Below are 27,385 nucleotides of genomic sequence, written 5' to 3' on the forward strand. Positions count from 1 at the left end.
ACACAGGGGTCGTGACTCCAGGCCCCCAGGACGGGGGACGGTGGAGCCAGGAATCGCGGCATGGGGGTGCTGTTGGGGCTGCAGGTCCCCCCTTCCCTGTGCCGGGCCCAGGCCCTCCCTGCAGGCCAACTGTGGCTGTTGGCACCGGACCCCCTGCCACAGGCGAACTGTGAGCTCTTGCCAGCTGGCTGATGCAGGGGCCTCTGCGACTTTTCCTCTGCGAGGACGGCCTGGCCGCTCATGGCATCTCGCTTTGGCTCCGGAGCGCGTGGAACAGTGCAGTGTGATAACGAGGCGCCTCCACCAGCCGCCGAGTCAGGGCCTCGGGGTTCCTCCCAGGATCGGGGTGCATGCGGGGGTGCTCAGCAGATCGGAGGTGGGGTGACGGGGCGGAAGCACAGACCCCAAACCCTGCTCCGCTCAGCGTTCTCTGGACCTCAGACCCGGGCAGCGGAGGGTCCAGGCGTGAGGGTCGGACAGGGCCGTGGCCTCATGCGGGATGCAGCGGAGATGTGCCGAGGGTCTGAAACGTGGAGAACTCGTGCCGTCTCACAGGGAGGTCGTTTCTGTTGGCTGCATAGACGGATGCTTTGGGTTAACCAGCACGTTACTAAAGTGACTGCTAGCTGTTTCTTTTCTCTTTTTGAACGTGGCGCCTGGAGAAGGGAAGGTCACGCGGGCGGCCTGCGGTGTGTCTACCTGGTGGCGCTGGTCTGGACCACCTGGTTAAGATTTGTCTAATTACCTGTCCCTGTAGCTTCGCTGTTTCAGTGCAGCTTAGAGACGGGAACGAGCTGTGTAGCCAGGAGACCCGACAGGCAGGATGTGGACGCGCTGGGCTTTTCCGCTCGGCTCAGAACGCCGGGCTGGGTGGCTTTTGGAGGCGACTCTGGCTTCACTGAAAGAGGAGTGACGTGGATTTTCTTTCTGATCTCAGAGGAGCTCCGTGCCCTGGGTGTGCGGTTTTATTTGCGTTACCCTACAAAGCCCAGAGGGTTCCAGGGGACTGCGTGCGCCAGGGCTGCGAGTGGCAGGAGCGCGATGGAGTCGTAAGCGCAGCCTGGGCTTGTCCTGGATGCGCCAGAGCTGACACTGCGGGGGGGGCCGTGGGACAGCCTGGATCTGAAGAGCCGTTTGGGGTGCAGCCATGTGTCCCCGACAAGTGGCGCCTGGGAGGCACGGCCTGAAATTGGGTCCACGCTCACAGTGCTGTGCGGCGTATCGTGAAATTGCTGAGCCGGTGGTGCACGGCCTCTGAGCAAGCCGGGGCCAGGGCGCGCGGCCAGGTGCCATGCGGGGCCCCCTCAGAGCCACCCCGGCTGCCCGGACCTGCAGCGGGAGGGCGAGGGGTTTGGCAGGGGGCAGCCGCTGGCCACGGGGCGTCCATTTGTGGCGATCCTGGGGTCTCAGCTCCTGGCTGTTTAGTGGTAAATGGGGCTGCAGCTTTGGCTCTGCCAGCTCCTGCCAGATCGTGGGGAACAAAGGGCAGATGGGGGGGTCCCAGGGCCCCTTCCCTGCAGAGCAGGGCTTCTCCCTGTAGCCTGAGCTGTCACGTTGGCTGTGTTTGGATCTGTTCCTTCTAGCACCTTCATCAGAACATGACCCGGGGGAGAGCTCCCACTTCCCGGACTGTAGACTTTTTACTTGCTGGTTCCTTACGTTGTTCAGGCTCCCGGGAAGCCCCCCTGTTGCCCCTTTTCTGTCGATCTGTCTCTGTGCCGACACGTTCAATGCCAGCCTCTTGCGCCTGGCTGGTCCGCGTGAACTCAGTGTCCTTGTTCTTTCTCCTTCTGGAACGTGGTCAACACACTGGGGCCCACAGGCTGAATCTGGCAGGCGGGCGATGGTTGTCTGCTCTGTGGACGGAGAGTGATTTCACGTTTCTAAAGAGTTGGGGGAAAAAATCAGGAGAGGATGAAACGTGACAACTAGATGAAGCTCAGATTTCACGTTTGTAAATAAAGTTTTATTGGTGCACAGCCCCCCGTTTGTTGACGGCTGTCTGGCGCTTTGCCTGCAGTGGCAGTTGAGTAGCTGCTGCAGAGGGCGCCGGCCTGCAGAACTGGAAGTCAGCTCCTCGGCCCCTGGTCTGGGGACTCCGTGGTGTGGTGAGCACCAGCCTCTCCTGCCAGCCTGGCTCCGGCAGGTTAGGGCTGAGTGGTCACCTCCCTCGCCCTTTCGCAGCCCCGGGGTCTCTGGCATCAGAGGGGCTGCTCATCCATCAGGCTGGCCCAGCGCTGCCTCCACACCCAGAGCCACGGCTGCAGCCTCCGAGCTCCGGGTGGGCCTATGAGAGTGCTGGTAGCTGCAGCTGCCTGGTGGGCCAAATGCCACTGATCAGAGCATCGCTGGCCCCCCACTGTGGGCAGGAGGCCCAGCCCTCGGGCCCAGGTCCCTGCCGGCCGGAGGGGCTCCCCGGCTCCTCCTGACCCCAAATCCCAGAGAAATCCCATCTTCCACGGCAGGAGCCCCTCGAGGAGCTCCCCGGGGCCCGTCCACCCGAAGGAGGCGGCTGGAGGTCAGCCTTCTCCTGCCCTCTCCACGCTGCTCAGACGCAGCAGCCTCCCCCCGCGATTAGCAGGTCGCCGGCCTGCCCTCCGCGTCTCTGCGTTCACCGGCAGGTTGAGGTGCCGTGCGCTCCTGGGGGTTTTCTTCTCTGACCCACTTCGTCAGCTGCCCTCGTTACCCGTCTGTGCGGGAGGAGGGCCTGTGGCTGCCTGGCCTGCGGTGACGGTCTCGTGTCCCCGTCCTCGGTGCCTGGGGACACCGGGCCTGCCCTCCACGTGGCCGGCTGCCTGTGGATGACCCCGAATGTTCCCATGTGTGAAAGGGGTGCGCTTTCTCAGAGCCGTCTCAGGTGTGAAGTGGGAGTGGTGTGGGGGAGCCCTGTGCATGGCCACTCTGCGCTGGGCCAGCATCCCCGTCCCTTAGGCTCTGTGGTCCAGTCCAGGGTCCCACCCCTTGGCACTGCTGGCGGGGCCGGGTCATCTCTGGGGGCCGTCCTGGGTGCTGTAGGAGGTTGAGCAGCATCCCTGGTCCCACCCACTCGATGCCAGGAGACCCCCCAGTGTGACAGCCACAGATGTGCCCTGGGGACCAGATCGGCCCAGGGGAGACCCGCTGGTCTAGCTGACCCCCCATGTTGAGCCCTCCTCTCTCTGGGCAGTGGAGGGGCAGCTGCACACTGTGACCTCCGATCGGGAGGGTCCGTCAGCTCCGTTCAGGTTCTTTCCAGACTCCAGCTCCAGGGCGGCTCCAGGGCAGCAGGTTTGGGACTGCTTGTCTGCGTGCCACCGTTTCCTAAATGAAAGGTGGTTTGCTTGGCTGTGGCCCACAGCCTCGGGGTTAGAAATTGCTTCAGCACGACAGATGGCAGATGTCGTCAGAGCCATGAAACCCAGCGTGACGGGCCACCCCCTCAGGGGGCTGTGGGTTTCATCAGCATCACCCCGGGAGGGGAAGCGGGGCCGACAGGAAGGGCTGTGGGGTGAGGCCCCGCAGAGCGTGGGTCGTCTCCTCTGTGAGGACCGTCAGGAACTAGACATTAGAGAGGCGACTTCCCCCGAGGAATCCGGATTCGTTACCAACGGGCTCGTCACCCCTGTCACGGATTGGTGGTGCCCATTCAGGACTGGGAGGGGGCTGGCACCCACATCCTCATGGCTGGAGTGCGCGATGCCCTAGGTGGGCTGGCATCCTTGGGCCGGTGGCGTCGCGCTCGAGCCCTGCGCCCAGCGGCTCCTGCGAACGCCCACTCATCAGAGCACGGCCGCTTCTTCGTGCAGACGCCGCGCGGTCGCTGGACCTCGGCCCCGGCACCAGGGCCCCGTGGTGAAGGCCGTCGCGTCCCAGGCTCCCGGACTGTGGGGAGCGCGGGGCTGGGCCTCCACCCGGAGCTGAGGTCGCCGGGGAAACCGCCCACCGCTGCCTCATGGCCGTGAATAGCGGGGCTCCCACATGGCGAATCAGAACCCAAGCCTGGGGGCTGGGGCGGGTGGAGACCCCCGGAGTCCCCGAGGGGCCGGAGACCCCCGGAGTCCCCGAGGGGCCCGAGGCCCCCAGAGGAGGAGGCGTGGTTCTGGGGACAGGGTGGCCAAGGGTTTACAGCCTCGAGGAGGGGCCAGGCCCTCTCCAGGTCCGTCCACCAGCGAGGAACACGCGTTGTTGAAAGTAGAGAACTGAGCCAAGGAAGAGGAAACTGACCTTTCCGTGCCTCCCACCCATTCGGCCGTGACGAGGAGCGAGGCCCTGACACAGCCGCACGTGGACGGACCTGAACACACGATGCTCAGGGAGAGAAGCAGACACAGAAGGACACACGGCGTGTGATCCCATGGACGCGAAACGTCCCAAACAGGCAGATCCACAGACAAAGAGTGGGCTTGTGGGTGCCAGGGGCTGGGGGGGGGGGTGTATGCTAATGGAGACCGGGCTTCTTTTGGGAGTGATGGAATGTTCTGGAATAGATTGTGGTGCTGGTTGCACAACTCGGAATATATAAAAACCTTTGGATTGCGGGCTTTACACACGTACATTACAGGGTATGTGAATTATAACTCAGTGTATCTCAAGATGGGCAAAAAACGCTCAGGCAGCTCACAGAAGATCGGTACCCGGGTCGGGGGTCTGCACGGGGGTGCTGTGGCACCGAGCCCACCTTCCCGTCGTCCGCAGACGTTTCAGCTTCTGTCACGTAGGAGGCGAACTCGACGTCAGTGGAATCGTTTGTCTTTACCTGGGAGATGGGGAAGGCGTCGTGGGCCTGGGGTCCCCTGGGGGCTGAGGGTGCGGAGCCAGACCTCGTGGGCTGCCAGTGGGACCCAGGGGGCCGCTGTCCTGAGCGCATCCTCCATCAGGGAGTGTGAGCAGGATTGGACCCGTGGGACGTGCTGCAGCCCTGGAAACGGGTTCACCGCTCCTTGGCCTGGAAATATGGGCGCAGCGCTCGCGTGAAGAGCTAAGTCTGGGCCTGTGAATGTGTGATCTGACTGTGTGCGAGGGGTCTGCCCGGGTGTTGGGAGGCGTCGGCTCTGCCTGGTGGAACTGGAGATGTCTTAAAGACACTTAAAGACTTCTCAGCCCATTTCTGTCTTTTTTAGGTTTTCTAAAGCCGCTTGCCGCTTTTGCGGGCGGGAGGGGCAGTCCTGGCCCTTCCCTCGTTGGGTCGACGGCCCTTCCGTCGCTGCTCGCACCTGGCGTCCTTCTCTCCTGCCTGGCGGCCAGCCGGGCTGGAACGAGGGCTCTGTGGGCCTGAGGTCAGGGGGGCAGCGGGTGTGACCCCAACCAGCCGCCCATATTGTCACACGGCCCGTGGTCATGCAGTGCAACCTCTGTGTGAGCACCCCCTCCTCCTGCCACCTGTTGATGGTGGCATCCCCTCCCCAGCGCACCCTGTCTCTGTCTCTCTCTGTCTCTGCATGTCTCTCTGTCTGCACCTCTCTGTCCAGCTTTGCTGGTGACCCCAGCCTGCATCAAAGTCTGACTCTGGGCCTCGTGACCTTGCGAGGAGAGAGAGGTAAAGTGACTTTGCCAAGGTCACTGCAGCAAGAGGACAGGACCCAGAAGGTCCACGACTTCCTGTCTCCCTGCCCCACCTGGAGGCCTTGCCTGTCGGGGGGCCGGGAGATCCCTCCCCCCCGGTCCACGAGCGTCTCCCCAGGCCGGTGGCCTCCTCCTGGCCGTGTCCAGCGCTCGGCTGGGGCGGCTGGAGCTGTCCCCGGAGGCCTGTGCCTGTTTCCAAGGACAGAATCCCCAGCACAGACGCCCAGCCAGCTGGGGGCGGGGCTGTCTCGGGATTACCGGCGAGGGAGATGAGAGGGATGCTCTGGTTTCTCCAGGAGGAAATGAGACGAGTGCGCCAGCCTTTGGAGGCCTGAACTCGAATTAGTCCCACAAGGCTGCTCGCCGCGTCAGTGTCGGATGAGCTTGGTGGTTCAGCTGATCCCGCCCGACTGGGCACTGGGCGGAGCCTGACGCGGCCTCCTCCCTCGTCGTGGATGCTGGTCCCCAGATGACTGGGACTAAACAGAGCGAGAGATTTCAGGCCTTGGAGCTGGCGGAGCCCCCGCGCTGGGCCGCTTCGCACCAGCTGTCCCTGCCGCCTGCCTCCGGGACGTGGGCTTCCGCGGGGACTTCTGCTGAGCGGGGAGGGGGAGGGCCCGTCCCAGATGCACGGCGCCTGGAGGTGGCCCCCCACGTCCCCCGACTCCCGCATCCAGGGTGGGGGCTCCTCCCCAGACCCCAGCCTGGGGTTCATCCAGCTTAATTACTGTAAAACGTGAACCGAGTGGTTTCTGCTGCTCCGGAACCGGGGCCTTCTGTTTGCCGACGAGCTGCTGCTCCGGGCGATTAACCGAGCCCCAGGGGAGGCGGCAGGGGAGGGCCGGCCAGGCGCAGCCCCCGCGCGTCTGTGACCGCCTGCCACCGCATGCGAGGGCCCCGCTCTGCGCCTCGCTGCCCCCGTGATTTATGGTGCTGGGCGGCCGTGCTCATGGTTCACGGTGAATCGCCCGTGAGGTGCTTCCCCTTGCTCCTGCCCCCGAGCCTCCTGTCACTCTGTTCCCTGCGGTGGCTTTAAGCTGGTTCCCGCGCGGAAGCCCAGGGTGTCCTTACGCGCACAGGGTGCAGGGAGGCCAGAGCGGGACCCGGGTGACCCCGAGCCAGCCGCAGAGCCAGCACCCCGCCTCCCTGCACGGTTCTCTTTTGGGTTCGCCCTCTGGAGCAGCGTCTAGAACAGGAGCCGCCCGGTCCAGAAGGACGGCCCTCAGGCAGGGTCCCTCGACCCCGGGGCCGGGTCGCCTCTGGGGCCGTCCTGGGTGTTGTGGGGGTCGAGCAGCATTGCTGGCCCCACCCACTCGATGCCAGGAGACCCCCATGTGACAGCCACAGATGTCCCCGACCCGGCCCAGCGTCCCCTGGGGCAGGACCACCTGGGTGAGCCCCCTGCTCTAGAAGGCGGATCCAGGGCCGTTTTCCTTGCTTTTTTGTCATTATCGCCGTCCCATCCTCCAAGCCCTTTAGAATCTTTTTCCTAATTGTCCCCGTGAAACTTTAACTCCGTGCATCACTGTGTGTCTGTTCACGGGCCCTCTGTGCATCTGTGCTTCGTACGCAGGAGGGGTTTTCTGCCCCTAAGAGGGAGTTGTCCCCCCTGGGGCGGTGTCGCCTGTGAGAACTTGGAGGGTCCCCTCGCTCACGGCCCGCCTGCTTGGGGGCGTGGGCAGGACTGAGTGCTGGGGGCTCCCGGGAAGCGACTGCCCGCCAGCCCTGGGTTCAGGGCCCGAGGCCGCCTGCCCCACCTGGGGGCTCGAGGGGGCCTGTGGGTTCCCACCTTCACCTTCAGCTGCTTCCTCTGGAGCTGGGGGGGCACAGCCAGGCCCAGGACCGCCATCTGAAGGGGGTCCTGCTCCTCCCATGCGCTTCGTGGGTGTCTGCCTTGGCGGCTTTCTAGCGGGAAGGCGCTTCAGAGTCATGAGTGTGCTGCAACCCCTCCCCTTGAGGACATGGCCTCTGTCGGGTCTCCATGCCCCTCCATCATCGTCATCGTCTCCCCGTGTGCTGCGCGTCCTGGAGAGAGCGCCGCCTGCCCGGGGTCCCTGGGAGCTGCTGGCCGCCGCCCGCTCCACGGCCCCCCAGGGCTGTGAGCCCTCTTGCCAGCCTCCTGTGGGCCCGGGTCCCGTCTCTCTTATCCCGGCTCCGGCCCGTGTTTGGGCTCAGCCCCTGCATCACAGGCAGCCGTGTGCAGGCTGCTGGGACCCGGCTTCCAAGAGGCGCACGTCTGCTGGCCCCACGGTCCCTCGGGAGCTCCAGGCCCGCGTGGGGTGCCGCCTGCCCCCCCTCCCCGTACCGCCTGCGCCCCTGCCAGCAGATGAGGCTGTGGCCTGGGTCCAGCAGAGTCTGGGCTTCTCTGCCGTCCCCTGTGGCTGGAGTTGGCTTCTTGGCTGTTGCAGGATGGTGAGGGTTTACAGCGTCCCATGGACTGGCCCCCCTCACGGTGACAGTGATGGGGCCTGGGGGAGGAGGGGCCGATGGTGGAGGGGGCGCTCGCTCGGGCCTCTCCCCAACCTGGACCCGGGGCAGCAGGGCTGTCACGCGTGTTGGGGGGCACCCTTGGGAAGCGGCTGGCACCGAGCCCCCAGTTTATCGTTGTCATGCTGCTCGTTGTTGTCGTCTACCAGGGTGGAGGGGCCTGGACGCAGGCGGAAGGACCAAGGGACCAGGTGCCCCAGGACCCGGTGCGGGAGAAGGAGGGGAGCAGGTTCTGACGGCCCCGGAAAGGCGACGAGACACAGCGATGGGGCTTCCTTTGCGTTGACGGGGACGAGGGTGACATGCAGCCCTGGCCCCGGGGGCAGCGCGGCCGAAGCCTTGACCTTGCGGGCCGGCCATGCGGAGCGGAGGGGCCCGGCCGTCACAGCTCTGTTTGTGCTCGGAGCTTCCAGCCGGTTCCCCACTGAGCTGGCCTGCTGTCGCGGGTGGGCGGCGGGCGGCAATGTCATCAGAGGCGGGGCCGCGTCTGTGACCATGAGCATCTGATGCGGGCTCCTTGGCTGATTCCGCCCCCGTCATGGGGTGTCTAACACTTTGTGGGCTGAAGTGCCTGGTCCTCAGGCACCCCGTCCCGGATGGTTCCAGAAGGAGTGTGTTTGTTCCTCACCTTGTCCAGCCACTGCCCAGCGGCATCGCTCACGTCACTGCTCAGCTGCCGGGGACGGGAAGAGACAGGCGGGCGGGACGCTGGAGGGATCGCTGGTCCCCGAGAAACCGCACAGAGCACAGCCGGGGGCCCCTCGGAGGAGGGGGCTCAGACTGATGCTCCACGAAACCGCGCGTGTTTGTGTCCTGGGGCCGGGATGACAAAACGCTGTGAGCTGAGGCCTGAGCACAGCCACGTCGCCCTTTGCCGTCTAGTCCGAGGTCAAGGGGGCGGTCCTCCGAAGGCCCAGAGGTTCCTCCTGCCTCTCGTGTGGCCAGCCGGCCTTGGCGTCAGTGGCTTGCGGACGCATTGCTCCAGCCTCTCTCTCCTCTGAAGACACTGGTCCCTGGATGTGGGACCCACCCTAATGCAGTACGACCTCACCTGAACCCATGACACCTGCAGAGAGACTGTTTCCAGAGACTCTGTTTCCAGATCAGGTCCCGTTCTGAGGCCCCTGGTGGAAGTGAGTTGGGGGCACCATTCAGCCTGGGGAACCCTCACACAACGGGCTGCTCCACGCATCCGTCTCCTGCTCCCAGCTCGGTGCTCAGATGAGGCCCAGGGTCCCTGAACCGGGTGTCGTAACACGCGCCATTTGTCATTTGGAAGTGACAAGTGTGCATCTCGTCGAGCCTCTCTCCAGACCCCCGGCTCTTGTGTGGGTCTGTGACAAGATCGAGCCGTGACGGTGTCCCAGAGGCCGGGCGGCTGGACAGCAGGCACTTCTCCCTCATAGAGCCGGGGCCGGGAGCCCGAGATCAGGGCCGCGTGGTTGGGTTCCAGCTTCCCGCCGAGTCCCCGCGTGTTGCGGGTGGGGGCTGAGAGAGGACACCAGCGCATGGGATCAGGGCCCCACCGTGGACCGCGTTTAAGCTGATTGCCTCCTTCAAGGCCCCGTCTCCCAGTGCAGCCATGTCGGGGGTCAGGGCTTCAGCTCAGGAATCTGGGGACAGTTCAGTCCGAGGTGCACGTCCGTGGTCACTGATGCGCCTCCCTGAAGCTGGCCTCGGGGGGTTCACCCACCGCGTCCTGGATCTCAAGTTACCCGGCACAAATTATCTCATGACGTAAGTCAGGTCCGGCCGGCTTTCCAGAAAGGACCGGAGGGTGAATATTCGGGGGTCTGTGGGCCACACGATCTCCGAGTGACCGCTCAGCTCGGCCGCAGCAGCCCCAGCGTCGGCGGCCCGTGTACCAATAAAACTTTATTTACAGGCAGGTGGCAGCCAGATCTGGTCCACGTTCTGTGAGCTGCCCACTCCCAACGTAAACCATAGACCTGCTCCATGGAGAGAGTTAGAAAAATCAATAGTACAAAGATGGTTTGACCCGCCGGCGACAGACCCCGGGCTGGTTTGATGGATGTGCTTGGCTTTGTCTAAAGACGTCTGCTCATCCTCGGGGCTTTGTGGTATCCTGGACCACACGTCCTGTATCTCTGCAGATAACAGGTCCGTCCTAGGGGTGTTTCTGTCATTTGAATGGTGTTCTGGACCCAGGCTGACCGTCCACCATTCTTGGCAGTGGGTTAGCGTCTTTCCCGCGAGGTCCCCGAGGCAAGTGAAGGGGCGCGCTCGCCCGAGTGTGGACGGACTTCGTCCGCATGTCCCCCAGGGCTTGTCAGAGCCATGCCTTCATCTGCCCGGCAGCTGGCGCCTGCTGTGTCTGCAGCCTGGCCCTGCTGGGGGCCGTGTCCTGTCCCTCCTGCCCTGGGGGTGGGGGTGCAGCTGCGGCCTCTCCTCTGTGCCGTCCCCTCAGCACCGTTCCTCCTGCTCAGTCAGCACCAGGACCGCGTCCCTGATTAACTGAGCAGGCGCAGGGCCTCCTCCACGAGCTCTCGGGGCACAGCCTGTGGGCTGCCACCCTCTCTCCATGTCAGTGCCATCCCAGAGCCGGTGTCTGCTCTTGAGTGTCGGGTGCTGAGAGGGGACCCTGCCTGCCTGGCCTGAGCCGTGCCTCTTCCCTCTGCTCGCAGGCCGCACCCCCGGGGAACCAGGCAGAAGCCACCGGTGCCGGCCAGGAACCTTGGGGTGGGGGCTGAGAGCCCACCGTGGACGGGAGCCGACCCCCCGGTGGGCAGGTCCAGGCAGAGACCCCCAGATATGGCAGCCCGCCTGGGACACACCATCGGCAGAGGCCACGTGCTCTGTGCCCCCTTGAGCCCCTGCCTCCTGCCGTTCCTCCTCGTCTGTCCCCAGATGGCCCCGCTCTGCGCTCGTGGCACCAGCTGCTGCCGCCTGGGCTGCATGAGCAGGACCGAGACCGCTCGCATCCTCATTACCAGTCTCTCTCCGACTGTCAGAGCTGAGCCCCCGCCCCCACTCTCGGTTCTGGGAGCTGAGGCTTTACATCATGAGGACGGTACCAGGGCCCTGGGGCGTGCTCAGGCCGGCAGGGGCCCCGTCGACCCCCCACTGGGGCCGATTTCTCCATCAGAAGCTGGTGACACGGCCGGCTCCCTCTGAGGGCACACGCCATCTCTGTGGCTCACCCGAGAGCTGGAATGAGAGCAGCAGAAACTGCCGGCTTTGGGGACTCCTGCGGATCCGCACAGAACGCCCGTCCCACGCGGTCTGGGAGCTGGATGAGGCTGGAAGGGGGGACGCGATGCGCGGGGGGGCGTTAATGAAAACAGCGCGATGTGCTCAGGCCCGTCTGCCCCGGGCGCTGCCCAGGCTGCCCCTGCTCTGCCAGGAGCTCCGCGCGTCCAAGATGCCTGCAGCGGAGGGGGCGCTGCGGGCTGGCTCGGGGCCGCGGAGAGGCAGCTGCGCCCGTGTCCCCGAGTCATGAGACGGCAGTACAGGGGGCGTGGGGCGTCGGCACGGTCGGCCCCAGGAAGGTGCTTGTAAGGAGAAGCTGGCTCTTTCCACCAGCCTCAGCACTGGCTCTCCCAGACTGTGGGGCTGACATGAGCCCCCAGCTCAGAGCTCAGCCATGGGAGTGACCGTCTCTGTGTCCGAAATCCGGGGGCTGTCGCTCTGCTCCCCTGGCGCCCCGGGGCCCTGGCCTCTTTCCCACTGTCTCCTCCCGGTGCCCATGCCCCCACCAATGCCAAACCCCGCCGATGACAACCCCACCGCAGCCAGAACCCGCGTGGAATGTGTGGCTGTTCCCAGCGTTCCGTCCTGGCCGACGGCGTCAGTGCCTGGGTGAGGGGCCACAGGCTCCTGGTTGCCGGGTGACGCGCTCCTCGGCATGCATCCGCATGTTCTCTCTGGGGCGCACGCAGGTGCTTTTTTAGTTACTGAAAGAAAACCGATCGCAAAGCACTCGCTACAAATCCCATAAGCTGCTGTTGATGGTGGCACCGAGGAGGCCGTGGCTGGCCAGGACCCTGTAGCGCGGGTGCCATCTGTGCCCCCGGCTCTCCCCGGCCTGGGTGCCCCGACTGCCTTTCTCTCCTGCGCGGTTTTCATTAAACGAATTGAGTTTGCAGGAACCGCTGGGCCATAAACATTGCCTGCCGCTCGGCGGCCCCCAGGTGTGTCCTGAGGCCGAGCTCCGGGTCCAGCGGGGCGCTGGGCTGCGGGAAATTTCCCTGACGCCTTTCGCGGCCTCTCCTGCACGCCCCCCCCACCCACACACACACAAGCAGCCTCAGATGGGGGGGTCACAAATATGTGCCTGTTTCCAGAGCAAATTGAGGGAAGTTTGGCTTGTCACGCAAGGTACATAATTGCCACATTCAATTAAGGTTTTCCACCCCGTTTCCCTCATTTCCACGGAGAAAGTGGCAGCCACAGCGAGACAGCTGTAAGGGGAGGCGAGACGTGCATTTCAAACAGAAACATCCCCGACACGTGTCCCACGATGAGGCGAGGACTGCACCCGCCTTGGAGGGAACCGAGCCAGGCGCCCCAGGGCCAAGACCACTTCGAGGTCCCCTCGTCCTCAGCATCCCCTCCCCAAGCTTCCCTTGGCTTTGGCCATCCTGCAGGCTCCTCTTCTGGGATGGCTCCTGCTTCCAGGGGCCGCTTTATTCTCCAGAGTCCACACCAGGAGTCCGCCGACCCTGGCCCTCCGCTTGTTTTTGTAAATAAAGTTTTATTGGTCCACAGCCACGCCCACTGGCTTAGGTGTCGTCTCTGACGCTTCTGACTCCAGGGGCCGAGTGGATAGGTCGTGACAGGGACCATGTGGCCACAAAACTGAAGATAGTAATTGCCCGGCCCTTTCTGGACAGTTTGCTGGCTGTGCCCCATACCAGCGGTCCCCTCCGTTTTTCCCCCGCCTCACAGTAGGTGCTTTTCCGGCCCGATCGTGGCCTTGTCCCACAGGTAAGGAGGAGACCAGCCTGCCTGGCCCCTCCCGCTGACCGAGGGCACACTGTCCACAGCACAGCCTCCCGAGTCCCTGGCTGGCGTCTCGGCCCCACGTCTCCCAGGTGCCAAGCGTCCCTGGGACTCCCGTGGTGCCCCCTGCACGGTGCCCAGCCCTGGGACCACCACGACACCGTGACACCGAGGGAGGGGCTCTAGGAACATGTGCTTTGGGTGTTCCAGGGCACAAGGGGGACCCCCTTTCAGCCTGTCCTTGTCACGTGTCTGCCCCTTGCTGGAGGCTCCCAGACACGGGCCCTCCCGTCCAGGGCAGCGTGTGGGCCAGCCCCCCAGCACCCCGCGGGCCGGCTCCCATCCCCAGCGCACTTGCAGCCTGCAAGGCAGAGGCTGTCGGGGCAGCTGTCGCGCTCTGCCCTGCACCTTCTCAGAGTCGCCGTTTCCCTGTCTGCTGACTTAGCTCTGGGGACGACGGCCTCCCGTCTTCCCAGCCTTCGGGATTCCCGCTGTCGTGAACACCCCAGGGGCATTTCTACCTGCGTGGGGGCGCGCGGCTGACGGGAGGGAGATTCTGCCTCGAACGACAGCTCAGACCTGCGGGGCCTGTGGGCTGCTGGGCCGGGGGGGCGCCCGCCACTCTCAAGCCCCCGCCGCGAGGGGCCTGCTCCCATCACTCTGGACTGTGGCGGTGGCTCCACCGCAGTAGACGGGGCTTACGTTTGGGGGGCACGGCACCTCCCCTTTCGCCTGGGACAGGAAGCCACGTGTCCGGTCTCTGATGGGAGTTCTAGAAAGGATGCCGCCCGCCCGCGGCTCAGCGCATCTGTCTCCCGCCCCACAGTGCACGTGCCGGAAGGACATGGTCAAGATCTCCATGGATGTGTTCGTGCGCGTCCTGCAGCCCGAGCGCTACGAGCTGTGGAAGCAGGGCAAGGACGTCACGGTGCTGGACCACACGCGGCCCACTGCCCTCAGCAGCCCTGAGCTGAGCAGCTGGAGTGCCTCCCGCGCCTCGCTCAAGGCCAAGCTCCTCCGCAGGTGAGTCTGGGGGCGCCCGTGACCCCTGCCCGGGCTCCAGCCTGTGTCCCCCTTGTGTCCTCCCGCCTCCGTTTCTCCTGCTGCTGAGACACGGCGTCTTTCTCAGGCCCCGCGCAGGCGGTGTCTGTGTTGTCAAACTTAGGTCCCCTCCCCATCCTTGTCCACCGGCTCCCGCGAGGCTGGCCCTGGGCGCACGGTGTCCCCTCTGGGGCGCCACGCGCTGTCCCCTGTCCCCTCAGTGTGATACTGGGCGCTGGAGCCCATTTCTGCGGGTTGGGATGCTTGGGCCCCTTCTGGGATCACGGCGACGGCAGCTCCCAGCGGCGCCCGTGCCTCTTGTGTCCATGATGCTTGTTTTGGCGCCTCTGGTAACCTGCCTTTTGGATCTGTGGTTGTGGAGGTGACAGCAGAGACCTGCCCTCTGCATTGTCCTTTGTCACCGCCAGTCTGTCTCGGGGGCCCCCTCTCGACTGCGCGGACCCCTCCTGGGCCCCCCGTGACCGCGTGGTCCCTGCCTGGCCGTGTGCCGCCGTCCGGCGAGGGAGGAGGGGGCGCTGAGGCCGTGGGGATGCAGTGTCAGGCGGGGCAGAGGAGGCGGGGGAGTCCTGCCGAGTGAGAGGGTAGTGAGCAGCTGTGGCCTCAGTGCCTCGGGCCGTGGGAGCGTCCATCCTGCTGTCTGTCTGGAGACATCCAGCTCAGTCCGAGCGCTCACGGGCAGAGTTCAGACGGATTCCTTGTTGATGCCCAAGGAACGTTCCACAAGCCCTCGCCAGCCTGTGGGAGCAGGAGGACCGGCCCGGGCAGGCCTGGCCAGCGTCCCTGTGAAGGGCCAGGCGGTCTCTCGGGACCACTGCACTCCGTGAGAGCCACCATCGACAGCAGACGCTCAGTAAACCAGGGAGCAGAGTGTGTCCTAAGGAAACTTTATTTAGGGACACTGAAGTGGGAATTTCACACCACTTTCACGTGCCGCAAAGTCTTACTGCTCTTTTAACTGTTTGAACCATTTGAAGACGTAAACATCATTCTTAGCTGTGGGCCGTACCAAAGCAGGTGCCAGCGGATCCAGGCCTCGGGGAAGGTTTTCCACCACAGCTGCCCGGCCGCTCCTTGATCTCGTCCCCACTGGCCGTGGACCCCGAGGGCTGGGAGCTCAGCCAGTTCTTTCTTCTGCGGTGCCTCGCTGGTGGCACCCCACACTCTGCAGACGCACCCTGGGAACTGTTTCTGGGCAAAATCACCCCGCCCAGCGGTCATGCCCGTTCCAGAACCTCCTCTCCAGACTGGGCTGTTCTTGTTCTCAGCACGTCCCTCGCTGCTCGCGACCCTTCCAGATCCTTCCAGAGCAAGGAGCCGAGGAGCTGCTGGCTTGGCACCGGGCGCGGCATTTGCATACCGGTTAATTGATTGTGGCTCGGGCTAATTGGTCGGCAGAGCGGCTGCCGATGAACAGGCGCAGCGTTCCAGAAATAGACGGGGATTAGGGGCCGTCTGAAGAGCCTGCCCCAGGACAAGGGACCCGGCCCACGGCCCTCCGGAACTCTTTGTGCACAGAGGAAGCGGCTCCCAGGCGCTCACAGCCGCCCCCTCGTCACGCACTGTTCCTTTCTGGGGCGTCCGCCTCCCGCGACCTGGGGAGCAGTGACGTTCCGGCAGTGGGGCTGAAGAACAAATTGAGTTGTGTTCCCCAGGATGTAATTTTCTTTAAAGCCGTTAGCGTGTGAAATGAGGCTGAGGCTGTGCTGAGCCGCGGCAGGGCCTTCTCTGAAAAGGCCGACTGGGGACCACAGCCGCGCCCCACGCACGGTCCCCTCCACCGAGCGGAGGCCCCGTCTTCTCTGCCGGGGGTCCCGCCCCGCGGGGCTCCCTGAACCTCAGGGCTGTGCTGGGGGCGGTGGCTTGAGCTGGATGGGGTGGGGGTGCGTCAGCCTTCGTGGCCAGACCAGGTCCCCCTCGGCACTGTGGACGTCAGGCCAGGTCATGTCTGGGGGGCATCCTGGGCGCTGTGGGGGCTGAGCAGCACCCCTGGCCCCACCCACTTGATGCAGGAGCTCCCCCAGTGTGACAACCACCAGTGTCCCCAGACATGGCCAGTGTCCCTGCCCAAGGGCGTGGCATTGGGGTGGGCTCTCTGCCCACTGCTGCACCCCCCCACCCGCTGCCCCCACGTCCCTGTGCAGCCTCGTCCTCTGGGAGCCGCAGCTTCTCCCTGGTCCTTGCTCAGCCGGCCCAACACTGCACCCCAGTGTCCTCCCGGAGCCCAGGCCAGGCGTCGGCCCCTCTGGATGGAAGTGACCTGCTCCCTTTTTGGTGCCGTCCTGTGGGTTTATCTTCTGCACCCAAATCCTGTTGGGTGACTGGGCCCCACCCCTTGAGAAAGGGCACGAAGCTGTGACCTCCTTGCTCCTCGCCCCGCGCCTCTGCGGCCTCACCCTGGCGGCCCCCTGCCGGCAGCACAGCCCCGCCCATCCACCCTCCTCGTGTGCAGACCGGCCTGTCTTCTCGCCTCCTTGTTATTTTTGACAAGCTTTGAGACGCTCCGCGTGGACCGCGTGTCCCAGCAGGCGTGCATCCCGCCAGGCGCTCGCACACCCTGCACGACGTCTGGGCCCCCAGCAGCCTGCTCCCGGGGTCTGGGGGGCAGGAGAGAGAGGGGACACGCACGTCCGCCCTGGGACCCGTGATTCCGTACCACCCCAGCCTCTGTGGCCCCCACCCCCCGCCTGTCCACCCTCCGCCTCAGATCTCCACCAAAACGTGAGACGCAGAAATGGGAGACGTGGGCCGCCCGCCTCCCTGCCCCTCCGCACGCCTCTAACCTGCTCCTGCCAGGGCTGCCCCCACCCCGCCGCACCCCTGAGCCCACAAACCCAGGTCCATGTGACTCCTGAGGAGCCCATCACCCTGGGACTCGCTGCACGTTCCCTGGATGGGGCCCCACCCTGTGCACTGGGACCCAGCAGCTCCAGGCAGGCGGGAGGGGCCGTCCTGAGGAGCCGGGAAGCCTGGCCGCCAGCCTCACGCACCCTAGGCCCCGAGGCTGGAGACTGGACGGTCCTCTCCCGGGTTATGGAGCGGCCCAGCGGAGCAAAGTGACAGATCCCGCTGTCAGGGCCCGTGGAGCGGTGGGGCTCCCGTGCTCTCCGTTCCTCTCAGCCGCAGGCGCAGCTACTGCGAGCGTCTTCGCCCCGCCAGGCCCAGCCAGGGGTCCCTAAGCTCCCAGGATGGAGAGGACGGGTGGCGAGCAGGACACTGATGGCACTCCTCGGAGAGGGAGACGGCACGCGGGTGACAGAGGGACCCGTTCCCGTGAAAAAGGCACCAGAGGGGAGGGGCTCTTGGCCGCCTAAAGCAAGAGTGGAGGTGGCTCAGGGAGTCGAGAGATTCCACCACTCTTGGGTTGAACAGAAGACTCCACAGCTTCTGGAATGAACAGATGGGCCACCGTCAAGGATGAGGGACCCGAACGGCATCAGGCTTGTCAGTCACGATGCTACAAGGTGACAGACAAAGGAACGAGGGCTCCAAAGTCGGAAGGGAAGTAACCTCCAGCCCAGAAGTACAGACCTTGCCCGGTTACCAGCTAAACCTGTGAGGAGTGTAAAGACCTTTGGAGACACGCAGAGTCCCAGATGTCTCTTCCTTTCTGAGAAAGCTACCAGAGGATGTGCTCCAGCTAAACAAGGGCCTCAGCCAGTGAAGACATGGGATCAAGGAAAAGAATCCAACCAAGGAGAGGCCAAGGCCCCAGGGTGTCATCAGCAGGAGTGATGTCCTCAGGAGACCACCCCAGGAGCATGGAGGTAACCCAGAGAGCTGAGCGTCTGAGAGGGGGTCCAGCTACTGACTCCAGGAAGAGCGAGCAAGGAATGCCGTCCAGGCAGCTCCATTGCTCGTGGATGAACGATATTTAGAGTCAGAAAAACGTAAACGTGGAGTTTCACCACAGCCGCCGGGGGTGGCGGGTGCACGGAGAGGAGCTGGCCCGTGTGGAAGCGGGGACACCCTAAGACACCCTAAGTGTCTGCCGGCAGGTCAGCCGGGAGCCAGGACCAAGAACAGGAGGCGGCGGCACTGGGGCGCCCCGTGCAAGTGACGTGAGAAGGAACGGCTGACAGAGAGGACGGCGCCTGGTCTGGGCCATGGGCCCCGGGTCGCTGGTGGCCAGACTGTGGTTAGGATGCACGGCGGACGCCTCCCCCTGCTTTGTGGCAGATCGGCTGCAGATCCTTCCAGCGTGTTCTCCCAGCTCATATCTTCACAAAGCGGACGTCTGTGTGCATGCTGCTGTGCGGCTTGCTGCCCTCTGCGGTGGGGCCTGGCCCACCCCGTGTCTGTCCGCCTGGTCCCCCCTATTCTGGGGGTCTCCGCGGTGGCGACACCTGGCGGCTGCTGGGGTTTACCACTGGGGCTAGGGGCTGAGGAAGGTAGATGGGGCCCTGTGGGGACACCCTGGTCAGCCTGGGAGTGGGCGGGGCAGCGGCAGGAGTGGCCCCAGGGCCCGTTCCAGGGTCGGTGGGGGAGGGCGAGAGTGGGGCCGAGGAGCGGGCAGCTGCGGGAAACCGAGGCCAGGTGAGTTGGCAGCAGGAGGATGCCCTTCAACTGGGACCCCTGGGGCCAGGGTGGGGGTTCACTCTAGGGCCAGGCCCGGGGCTCCCCGCCCGTCTCCACGTGGGGCTGCCCCCGGCCTTGCGCAGACTCACCAGCAGGAAGCCGCTGGTGGAGAGCGTTCCGAGGGGTCTCCCCAGTTCCCGTGACCCCCCATCTGTTGCCACCTCCCTGCCCTCCTTGCCCGTCTGTACTCGCCCCCCGCTGTCCCCCACTTGACCGTGCCCGCCATGCTGTGTGTGATCCATGTCTGCCCATGACGCTCCCCCGGAATGCTCCCCGCTTCCACCTCGGGTCATTGGGCTGGTTCATGCCGCGGATGTCAGCGGGGCTGGTCACACGCCGGGCATCGCCCGGGCTTGGGGACGCGGAGTTAGGCAGCTGACAGCAGGAGTGGCAGCGTTAGTGTGAGGGGCTTTAGGGGGGTGCCCCGGGTGGAGCCCCACCCGCCCCCGTCAGAGAGCCCGGCTTCTCCCTGGGGACCGCTCGGTCCTTGGAAGCGGGCTGCACAGGGACCCCGAGTGTGTCTGAATCTCCCCCATCGGGAGGGAGGTCACAGCCAGCACCTGTCAGAAGCGCTGACACTCTGGCCCTGCTTGCTCGGCCGCTGGCTCAGCTGTCCCTGGGAGATGGGAGTGGCCAGGGAGGCCTGGAGCCCACGGCCATGGGGCACCCCCTCCCTGCAGGGCACTGGTGACCGGCCCCCACCCCAGCTCCTGGGCCGTCACCCGCCTGTCCTCTGAAAGCCACTCTGTCCCTTCTGGAAGGCTCCGGACTTCCATTTCCCAGACCCCAGCAGGGCCGGGCGGCCACTGACCTGCAGCCCCCCGACCTTTGTCACTTTCCTTCCTCCTCTTAACCCCGATTCACTCTCCTTCTTACCAAGAATCCCTAGGGAAGCCTCAGGTGGGGTTCCCATGTGGGGCTGGGGCTGTCGCACCCCTGGGCAGCGCTGGGCGTGGGTGTCCCTGCCCTCCGGCCCCCCTGGAGGCCAACATCAGGATCGGGGTGAGGAGGGGCCGGGGGTGCAGGTCAGCAAGGGAGCCCCGTGGGGGCCGGGCCGCCGAGGCCTTAGAGGAGGCGGCCGGGCGCCAGCAGGTCCCGGAGGAGACCTCGTGACGTTTCCGTTGTAGACAACTTAGTCTGAAGGAAAGCAGACACTGGAGAAAGGCTGAGGAGGACAGGAGGCCCAGTCTAGAGAGGAAGAGGGAGCAGACCAGGAGGCCGGGGCCGCCGTAAGTGACCGTCCCTTCTCGTGCCCCCAGCTCCGACCCGCTGCCGTCCATCAGTCATGCCGTCCGTCCCGCCATCCATCTCCTGCCGCCATTGCACCGCTTGCTGCTGCCCTCCCCTCCCATCCTCCCAGCCTCCCACCCTCCCCGCCTCCCCTCCACCCGCCCCCAGCTGCCCCGGGCCGTCCCCGCGCCGTCGGGGCTCTGCTCTGCGGGCGGAGCGCAGGCGGGGGCTTCTCCTCTCCGCTGCGTCCCCCTGTCTGACGGCTCTCCCTCCCCAGGTCCCACCGGAAGCGGAGCCAGCCCAAGAAGCCCAAGTCGGAAGACCCTAAGTCTCCCGGGGAGGGGGCGGCCGGGGCAGCCCTCCTGGAGGAGGCCGGCGGCGCAGCGAAGGAGGAGGCGGAGCCCGAGGAGGAGGACGAGGAGCCCCAGCCGCCTCCGCCGGGCCGGGACGCCGAGGGCTCCGAAGGTCAGTGCCAGCGGCCCCGGCCCCGGGCGGCTCTTGAAGGACCCGGGTCCCCTGCGGGCTTGGCAGGGCGGGCGCTTTGTAACCACGTCCTTTCTGGGAGCTGCGGAAAGTCCCTCCTCTCCCAGAAACGGAGGAGAGGCTGCCCCAGTCCGTCCCGGCTGCCGTCACCCAACACCACGGCCCGGGCAGCCTGGACACTGATGCCGGTTCTCCCGGGGCTGGGGCTGGGGTCCGGGATGGGGCCGCGGGCGAGCGGCAGACGCCCTGCTCCCTGTGTCCGCCCGGAGGCCCCGCCCCCAGGGCCCCGTCCACCTTCAGGCCACGCCCACGGCTACGCCCACCTTCAGATCACGCCCCCATGGGCCCGCCCACCTGCAGGCCCCGCCCCCTCAGGCCACGCCCTCGGGGCCACCCCATGCAGGCCCTGCTGCTGGCACCACCACCATGACCTGGGGCTGAGGGTCTGGTAGACATCTGGGGACAACACACACAGCTGTCACCTCCGCCGTGGAAGGGGCAGCTGCTGTTAGCGGCCAGACGCTGAATGCACCTGCCGTGGGGACAGTCCCGAAGTCGTCCCACCCAAACCCTGCTCCACGCACCGCCTGCCCAGCCTTGGCCAGGAGGGTGATCTGGGGCCGTTGAGCACATCTGGGAAACAGGCCCTTTCCTGCCTGGGGCCCGTTGGGCCGTGGGATATTGATCTGTGAGCAGTTTGAAGGTCCCCACGATGACATTTTGCCATGTTTCTTTTCCTGTTTGGGGGCTGTTTCATTTTCCTAACGCGCAGCTTCAGCCGCTCACGGTGGTGAGAGGACTGCCCGTGGCAGGTGCTCCCGGTGTGAGGAGGGGCCGGTGCTCGCTGGGGGCTGGGCGGGCCTCGACCTAGTCACAGGCCCTAGGCCGCCAGAGGGCTCTGCTCGGGGCCTCAGTTTCCCTGTTTGTGGCTGTCTTGGATTGTGAGAGCCCAGCACGGCTCTGCTTGTCTCAGAGTTGTTCAGTCACCAGATGCCCGTGGCTGCTGGCACAGTGGTGTAGCCACAAGGTGACCGCCACGGGGCATAGGCCATTGTGCCCACCCAGGCAGGCACCCTGACGTACCCACGGGTGGGCACTGAGGGTCCCAACAGGGAGCAGCTGCATCCCTCGGCTGCAGGGTGAGTGTCCCTGAGGGGACCCCAGGAGCTCACGGGGGGCGCCAAGAGCTTCTCGGGTGAATTGTGTGCTGGTGCGTCCCCACTCGGCCCAACATAGCCACACATGGCGGGGCATTATAGAACTGTGCTCTGTGAACACGGAAGGGCCGGACAGACGGGAGGCCGGCCAGACAGGAGGGCCCCCTGGTCAGCAAGCACAGAGGCCTCGTCACCATCCAGTGCAGGCCTGTTCCCAACAGAGAGAGGGACCCGGGGCCCGGGCCGTGGTGGTGCGGGGGCTCCAGCAGAGACAAGCGTGACACACAGGGGCCAGATCCCACTTATCATGCACGAGCCCTTCATGGAAAACACGATTTTCAAGAAGACACACTTAAACAAAGCCACTGGAAAGCAACGCAGCGTTGTAAACCTAACAAACGAGAAGAGAGCATCCTGGGGAAACTTGAGAGCGAGGGGGAGTTGCTGAGGGCGAGCGGGTGCGCTGGGACACCCAGGGCGAGCGCTCCCTGCCCCCTGTCATCCGTGCCTCTCGCGGCTCCTCTTGGACCCGGGCTGGTTGGGGGTCGACGTCAGTGCGGACGGAGGGAGAAGGGCCGAGGGGCACGGGCGGGAGAGGCGGGCCACTCTTCAGCTGCGGGATGGAGCGAGGCCCCCCACCCACCACGTGGAGGGCGATGAAGCGCCGGCTTCACCCCGGGCGGCTCAGGGGGGTCCTTGGGGGTCATGGGGGCACGCGCTGAGCCCCATTTATTTAAAGTCCAGGAAACACGCCAAGCCGGACAGCAGGTTTAGGGAGCGTCTGAGGCTGCTCGGGCTGCCGACAAAGTGCGCAGATGGGGCTTCAACAGCAGAGGCTCCCCGTCTCCCGGTTCTGGGGGCCGCAGTCTGAGACGCAGCTGCCGGCCGGGCTGGGTGCTCCTGCGGCCGTGAGGGGCCCTGCCGGCTCCTCTCCTCAGCGTGTGGGTGGCCATCTTCTGCTCACGTGGCTTCCCCGTGTGCACAGCTCAGCCCACACTTCCCTCTTCAGTGAGGACACCGGTCACATTGCGTGAGGGCCCGTAATGACGTCATCTGAGCTCACGACACTGGCACTGACTCTGCTTCCAAACGAGGCCGCTCTGTGTCACCCGGGGTAGGACTTCAGCACAGGAGGTCGAGGGGCTGCGGTCCAGCCCTGAGTGGAGCAGGCCGGCTGCAGTCGAGAGGGGATGCAGCACCGGCCGCTCCAGGGCTCCCCGGGGGGGCACGTGGGCGTTCGTGCACTGTGGTCCTTAGGCCCCCGTCTGCATCGTCCCTGCCCCGGGGTGTAAGACCCACGACCGAGTGCGCGTTGCGTAGGACGAGGCGGGTGGTCGCAGCTTGGGGTGTGGCGGGTGAGCGAGGAGCTCTGTGAAGTGGCCCTCGCATCAGGGGCCTCGAAGCTCGTCAGCAGTGTTTGCGTCTTGACTCTGGAGAACGTGGAGCCACAGGGACAGTAGCAGGAGAGTGCGTGACGTGGTCGTTTGGGTTTCTGGCCCGAGGAGTTGGGAGACGGTGGGGTGTCCCTGGCGAGCTGACAAGGGCTGGTGCAGTGACAGTCCTGTCCCCAGCATGGGCTGGCCAGGGTGGGCGGGAGCAGGCTGGCATCTGTGTGGGCTGCCTGAGGTCGCACCATACAGGGTTGCCGGGGGCGTCAGTGACCTCTTGGGGGCGGGGTGACAAACAGGTGGAAATAGGTCGCTGAGATTCGGTGCCCCGGGCCCCTGTCCTCACCTGCCAGCGGGGCTGTCGGAGCACTGAGGGGGAGAGTGCACATCTGCAGGCGTCAGCGCATGGGGACAAGGCGGCCGAGGGGCCTGCAGCAGGACACTGCTGCCTGTGGATTTTGGGGGCGAGGAACTTGTTTTCGGCTTAAGGTAGCTTTTCTGTCGGAATAGGGTTGGCTCGTTGGGGCCCATCCGGGGTGGGGGGCTCCTTGGCTGGCCCTTTCAGATGTGGTGAGAGGCGAGGGTTTCAACCGGCCCTCGTGGGGAGAGTGGAAAGGATTCCTCGCAACCACCAGCGTCTCTGCTCCCTCGTGAGCAGACGCAAGGCGCGGCCAGCGAGAGCAGACACACTCGTGTGCACCAGCACATGTGACTCGGTTTACCCACCTGCTTCACAAAGGAGTAACGGCTCTCTTCCCATTAACTAACAGCAGGTCCCATGTTCCCTGAGATAGAACCTGTGACAGAAACAGAGGCCACCGGGAGCGGGAGGTGCCGGGCCCCTGCCCTCCTGGCTGTCCCCTTCTGTGGTCTCATCGAGGCCCTGGGGCAGTCCCCAGAGGGCTTCGGGGCCCGTGCTCCCTGCTGGCCGCACGTTGTGTGTCCCTCTAGGGCCGTGGGTTCCTCAGCTCCCCAGGGTGCATGGGCCCCGGGAGGGTGGCCTGGTTCCGGGGGCGGCGTCTCTGCTCGGGGCTGGCAGTGCTCCCCGGCTCCAGACACCCGTCCCTGTGCCCCGACAGAGCGTCGTTCCCGAGGAGCAGGAGTCGAGGGGGCGTCTCGCAGGACTCCGGCCCCTCTAGAGGGGAAGTGGTCCCTTCGGGGGCTCGGAAGTGGCCGCACAGCCCAGCAAGTGCGCGCGCGGTCAGGAGCATCTGTGAGCCGCCCCTCGGGCCAGGCGGGGAGGTGACTGAGTGCGTGGAGCGAGTGTGTGCTCAGTCGGGGTGGCAGCGTGCCGTCCGGGAGCAGTGGGGGTTTAAAGGACTGCTGAGCTTCCCTGAATGCCAGCTGCTGTCCCCACGAGCTCTGCTGCTGCCGAGCGTCAGGCGTCAGCGATGGGGCGGGGGCGGCCGTGCGCACCCTGGCGCGCTGGGACAGCGGGTGCTCCCTCCTCCTGTGCAGTGTGGCCATCTAACGGGTGCTCACCCCACCTGCGGCTGGGCATGGCTGCTCTCCCGTCTAGCAGCTTGGGAGATGAGGGGTGACCGGGGAGGCGCCAGGACCCCAGGACGGCTGCTCCCAACGCAGTGCCGTCCTGCCCCTAGGCGGAGCGGGCAGCCAAGGGCCTCAGACCCCGGCCTCAGCCTCAGGGGCTCGGGGAGGAGGAGGCCCCGTGGGCGTCCCCCTGGCCATAGAGCCCCCGTGTCAGGTGGCTTTAGGGTGGGACAGCAGGGGCTGGTGCACCCAATAGTGAGTGGAGGGGCTGGGCCAGCGTTTACAAGGGGGCCGCGAGTGACACTCGGGCACGCGTCCCCTGTACAGTCCAGCCCGGCCTTGAGTACATCGGGGTACACCCTGGCTCTGGATCCACATGGAAGAACGTGGTGTGCCCAGGGCGGCCCAGACCGTGGGGACCAGACCGCTGGCCCAGGCTGGGGTGGGGTGGGGTGGGGCCCCTGAATCAGGCAGCCGCCACACTGCTGCCCGCCCCTTCTCTGGGCAGCATCCCGCAGACCTGAGCCCGGGTCCCAGGCTGCCGGTGCTGTCTGTGCGCTCTCCTGGGGGAACTCAGGGGCCACGGAGGAGGTGGGGGTCCCTGAGGAACCAGGCAGGCTGACAGAATCCACTGGGGGGCATTCTTGGCTGTGATTTCCTGTCACCCCTGAAAAAGTGGTGGAACGGCCTCAGCTCCTCCTCTGGGGGACCCTGCCGTCTGCCTGCCTGCCCCTCGGGAGGTGAACGTTTGCATCCCTTCGTGTGCCCGCCCCCCGCTCCCTCGGCCCGGGCAGATGAGGGGTCTGCCAAGCTCCCACAGGTACAGCCCCCCGGGCCTGCACCGGGCCCCACGGCAGAGGATGGGGCCGAGACCCCGCTGTCCTTCTGGCCTTGGGCTGGTCCCCTGGCCGGTCCCCTCGGCTTCCCAGAGCCCAGGAGACGTGACGGGGGCTGGGACCTGTTCCTGGGGCGAGAGAGTCTCCAGCGGGGGCGGCGATAGGACCCCGTCCTCGGGCCTGGGAGGAGCAGTGCCGTGCGCCCCGTCAGGGAGGGAGGAGCAGAGGGAGGAGCATCGAGCCCCCGTGGGAAACGGGCTGTGCGTCCGAAGGCGCCTTTCATGCGGTAGGACGGCGGCTCCTGCGTGCCTCGGCGGGTCTGTGCTTAGGAGGTGCCACCCCAGGCTGTCCCCAGCCACTCGTGCGTGGCCCCTGTCACCTCCCAGCCCCCGTGCTGTGCTCAGTGACCCCCACATCCCTCCCAACGTCTCCGGGCTGAGGGGCGCCCTTGCTGGGGCCCCAACTCCAGCGTCTGTGGGGCAGGAGCAGTTTTACCTGCAGAGTGTCTGCCATTTGCTCTCCTCGCGGGTCCCTGTTCGTGGGGAGCCAGGGGCGCGCAGGGCCCCTCCGGGTGGGGGCGCGGGCGGAGTCCCACCGGGGCCCCAGGCGCCCAGGACCGCAGGGGCGTGGGCCGGGGGGGCGAGTGCTCCTTCCCTTAGGCTGATGGGCCTCTCAGGCCAAGGACGTGGCCGGGCCAGGGGCCACTGCAGGGCCACAGCGTGCAGACGGCTGGGGGGGGAGGGCGCCCCGTTCAGGGCCTGGCTCAGGAGGTTGCGCCCGTGGGCTGAGTCACCGTGTGGGCTGTCGGGCGATTGGGCTCCGTCCCAGCGCTCAGGGCTGAGGGGTCTGCCGGGAGGGGGTCCTGTCTCCACCCCTCCCCATGGTCAGCGCAGGTCAGGAGCTGATAGAAACCTGGCCCTGTCGGGGGCACCTGCTCCTCATCTGCGGCTGGGAGCGGGGTCACACGTGGACGGGTTTTTAGAGCAAGAGGGAAGACGCGGGTGCCGCATGGCGAGCCAGCTCATCACGCTTCTCATCGGCCCGGGTTTAGCACCGAGAGCGCCCGCGCCCCTGCCGTCGGTTCCACTGTATCTTCCCAGTGGCTTGGAGAGCCCCAGCCTGTGGAGCACGGGCCCCGAAGCCTCATGAGGACAGTCAGTAGGACCCCCAGCTGGTCCCAGGTTGACCAGGACCCCCCGGTTGTCCCTCCTATGGGATGTCCTGGACCCCTGGGAGCCTGGGCCTGGGCTGGGGCGCCCGTTCCCCAGATGGGCTGGCAGGGCCCATCCCTGCCTGTCGCTCCGCCTGTGGCTGCCGTGACAGTGACCGCAGACGAGTGGCTGGACAACAAGCACCTTTGTTCTCCAGTGGTTCTGGGGTCAGGAGCCCCCTCAGGTCCCGCTGGGCTGAGATCCAGAGGCTCAGGGGGGAGCATGTCCCACCTTGTCCAGCTTCTAGAAGCTCCCGCATCCTGGGTTTGGGCCCCTTCTCCATCATCACAGCCAGCACACAGCATCGCTTTGGCCCCTGGTCCCTGGTCAGCTCTCCAGCCACAGCTGGGGACGGTCCTCTGCTTCTCAGCACCCCTGTGAGCACCCCGGGTTCCCCCGGAGCATCGCCCACCCCGAGATCCTCCACGGTCGCGGGTCCCCGAGCTGGGATGTGGCTGCTGCCAACTGGTCACCGTCTGTTTTGTCCATTGGCTGCACACCCATCCCGGCCCCAATTAAGATGCTGCTGAAGCCACGCCTCCTGCCATCCCCACCGTCCCCCGTCAGGAAGTCCCCACGCCGGCCTCAGGGGACCGGCTTCCGGGCCTTGCCGGCCCATCTGGCTCTCGTGTTCTGCTCGAGTGACTGCTCCTTGCTGATTTGCTGGTGGAGCTCTCGCTTTTCAAGAAGCCTGCGGGTTGCGTGTGTTTGCTGTAGAAATGGACAGAGCTCAGAAACCGGGGAGAAAGCCAACGAGGCCGGCTCTGCCTCCGCTCCCCGCCCCAGGGAAGGGCGCTCAGGGCGGCCCCCAGGCTCTGACCTCCTCTGGGCAGATCTCCGAGCGCCTGTGGGGACTGGCCCAGGCCCCGGGGCTGGTCTCTGCCCTCCAGGCGGGGGGGGTCAGGCAGCGGACTGAACTTACCTGGGGCCCCTCGACCACCCGGCCAGGGGGCTCACGGGAG

General features: G+C 65.8%; 1 protein-coding gene and 1 long non-coding RNA gene across 8 annotated transcripts in view; one reads left to right on the top strand and one right to left on the bottom strand.

The window, feature by feature from the left end:
* Positions 1-27,385, top strand: part of KDM4B (lysine demethylase 4B) — a 117,324-nt gene that overhangs the window by 77,502 nt on the left and 12,437 nt on the right. For 4 of the 7 annotated variants that reach the window (XM_070622684.1, XM_070622680.1, XM_070622681.1 and 1 more), the window contains exons 10-12: positions 13,817-14,013; positions 19,755-19,856; positions 20,135-20,322. In XM_070622684.1, coding sequence (XP_070478785.1) covers positions 13,817-14,013; positions 19,755-19,856; positions 20,135-20,322 — 487 coding nt within the window. Of the gene's footprint in view, positions 1-13,816; positions 14,014-19,754; positions 19,857-20,134; positions 20,323-27,385 lie in introns of those variants that run through there. The other 3 variants (XR_011540746.1, XR_011540745.1, XM_070622683.1) reach the window with 3 other exon arrangements.
* On the bottom strand, positions 4,547-11,767 carry LOC139083799 (uncharacterized). Its single transcript, XR_011540747.1, has 4 exons — positions 6,270-11,767; positions 5,800-6,020; positions 5,391-5,498; positions 4,547-4,735 (listed from the first exon to the last, which is right to left on the bottom strand). It is a non-coding gene; the product is annotated as an uncharacterized lncRNA (long non-coding RNA).

The sequence above is a fragment of the Equus przewalskii genome, chromosome 6 (genome assembly GCF_037783145.1).
Source record: "Equus przewalskii isolate Varuska chromosome 6, EquPr2, whole genome shotgun sequence".
NCBI classification, from domain to species: domain Eukaryota; kingdom Metazoa; phylum Chordata; class Mammalia; order Perissodactyla; family Equidae; genus Equus; species Equus przewalskii.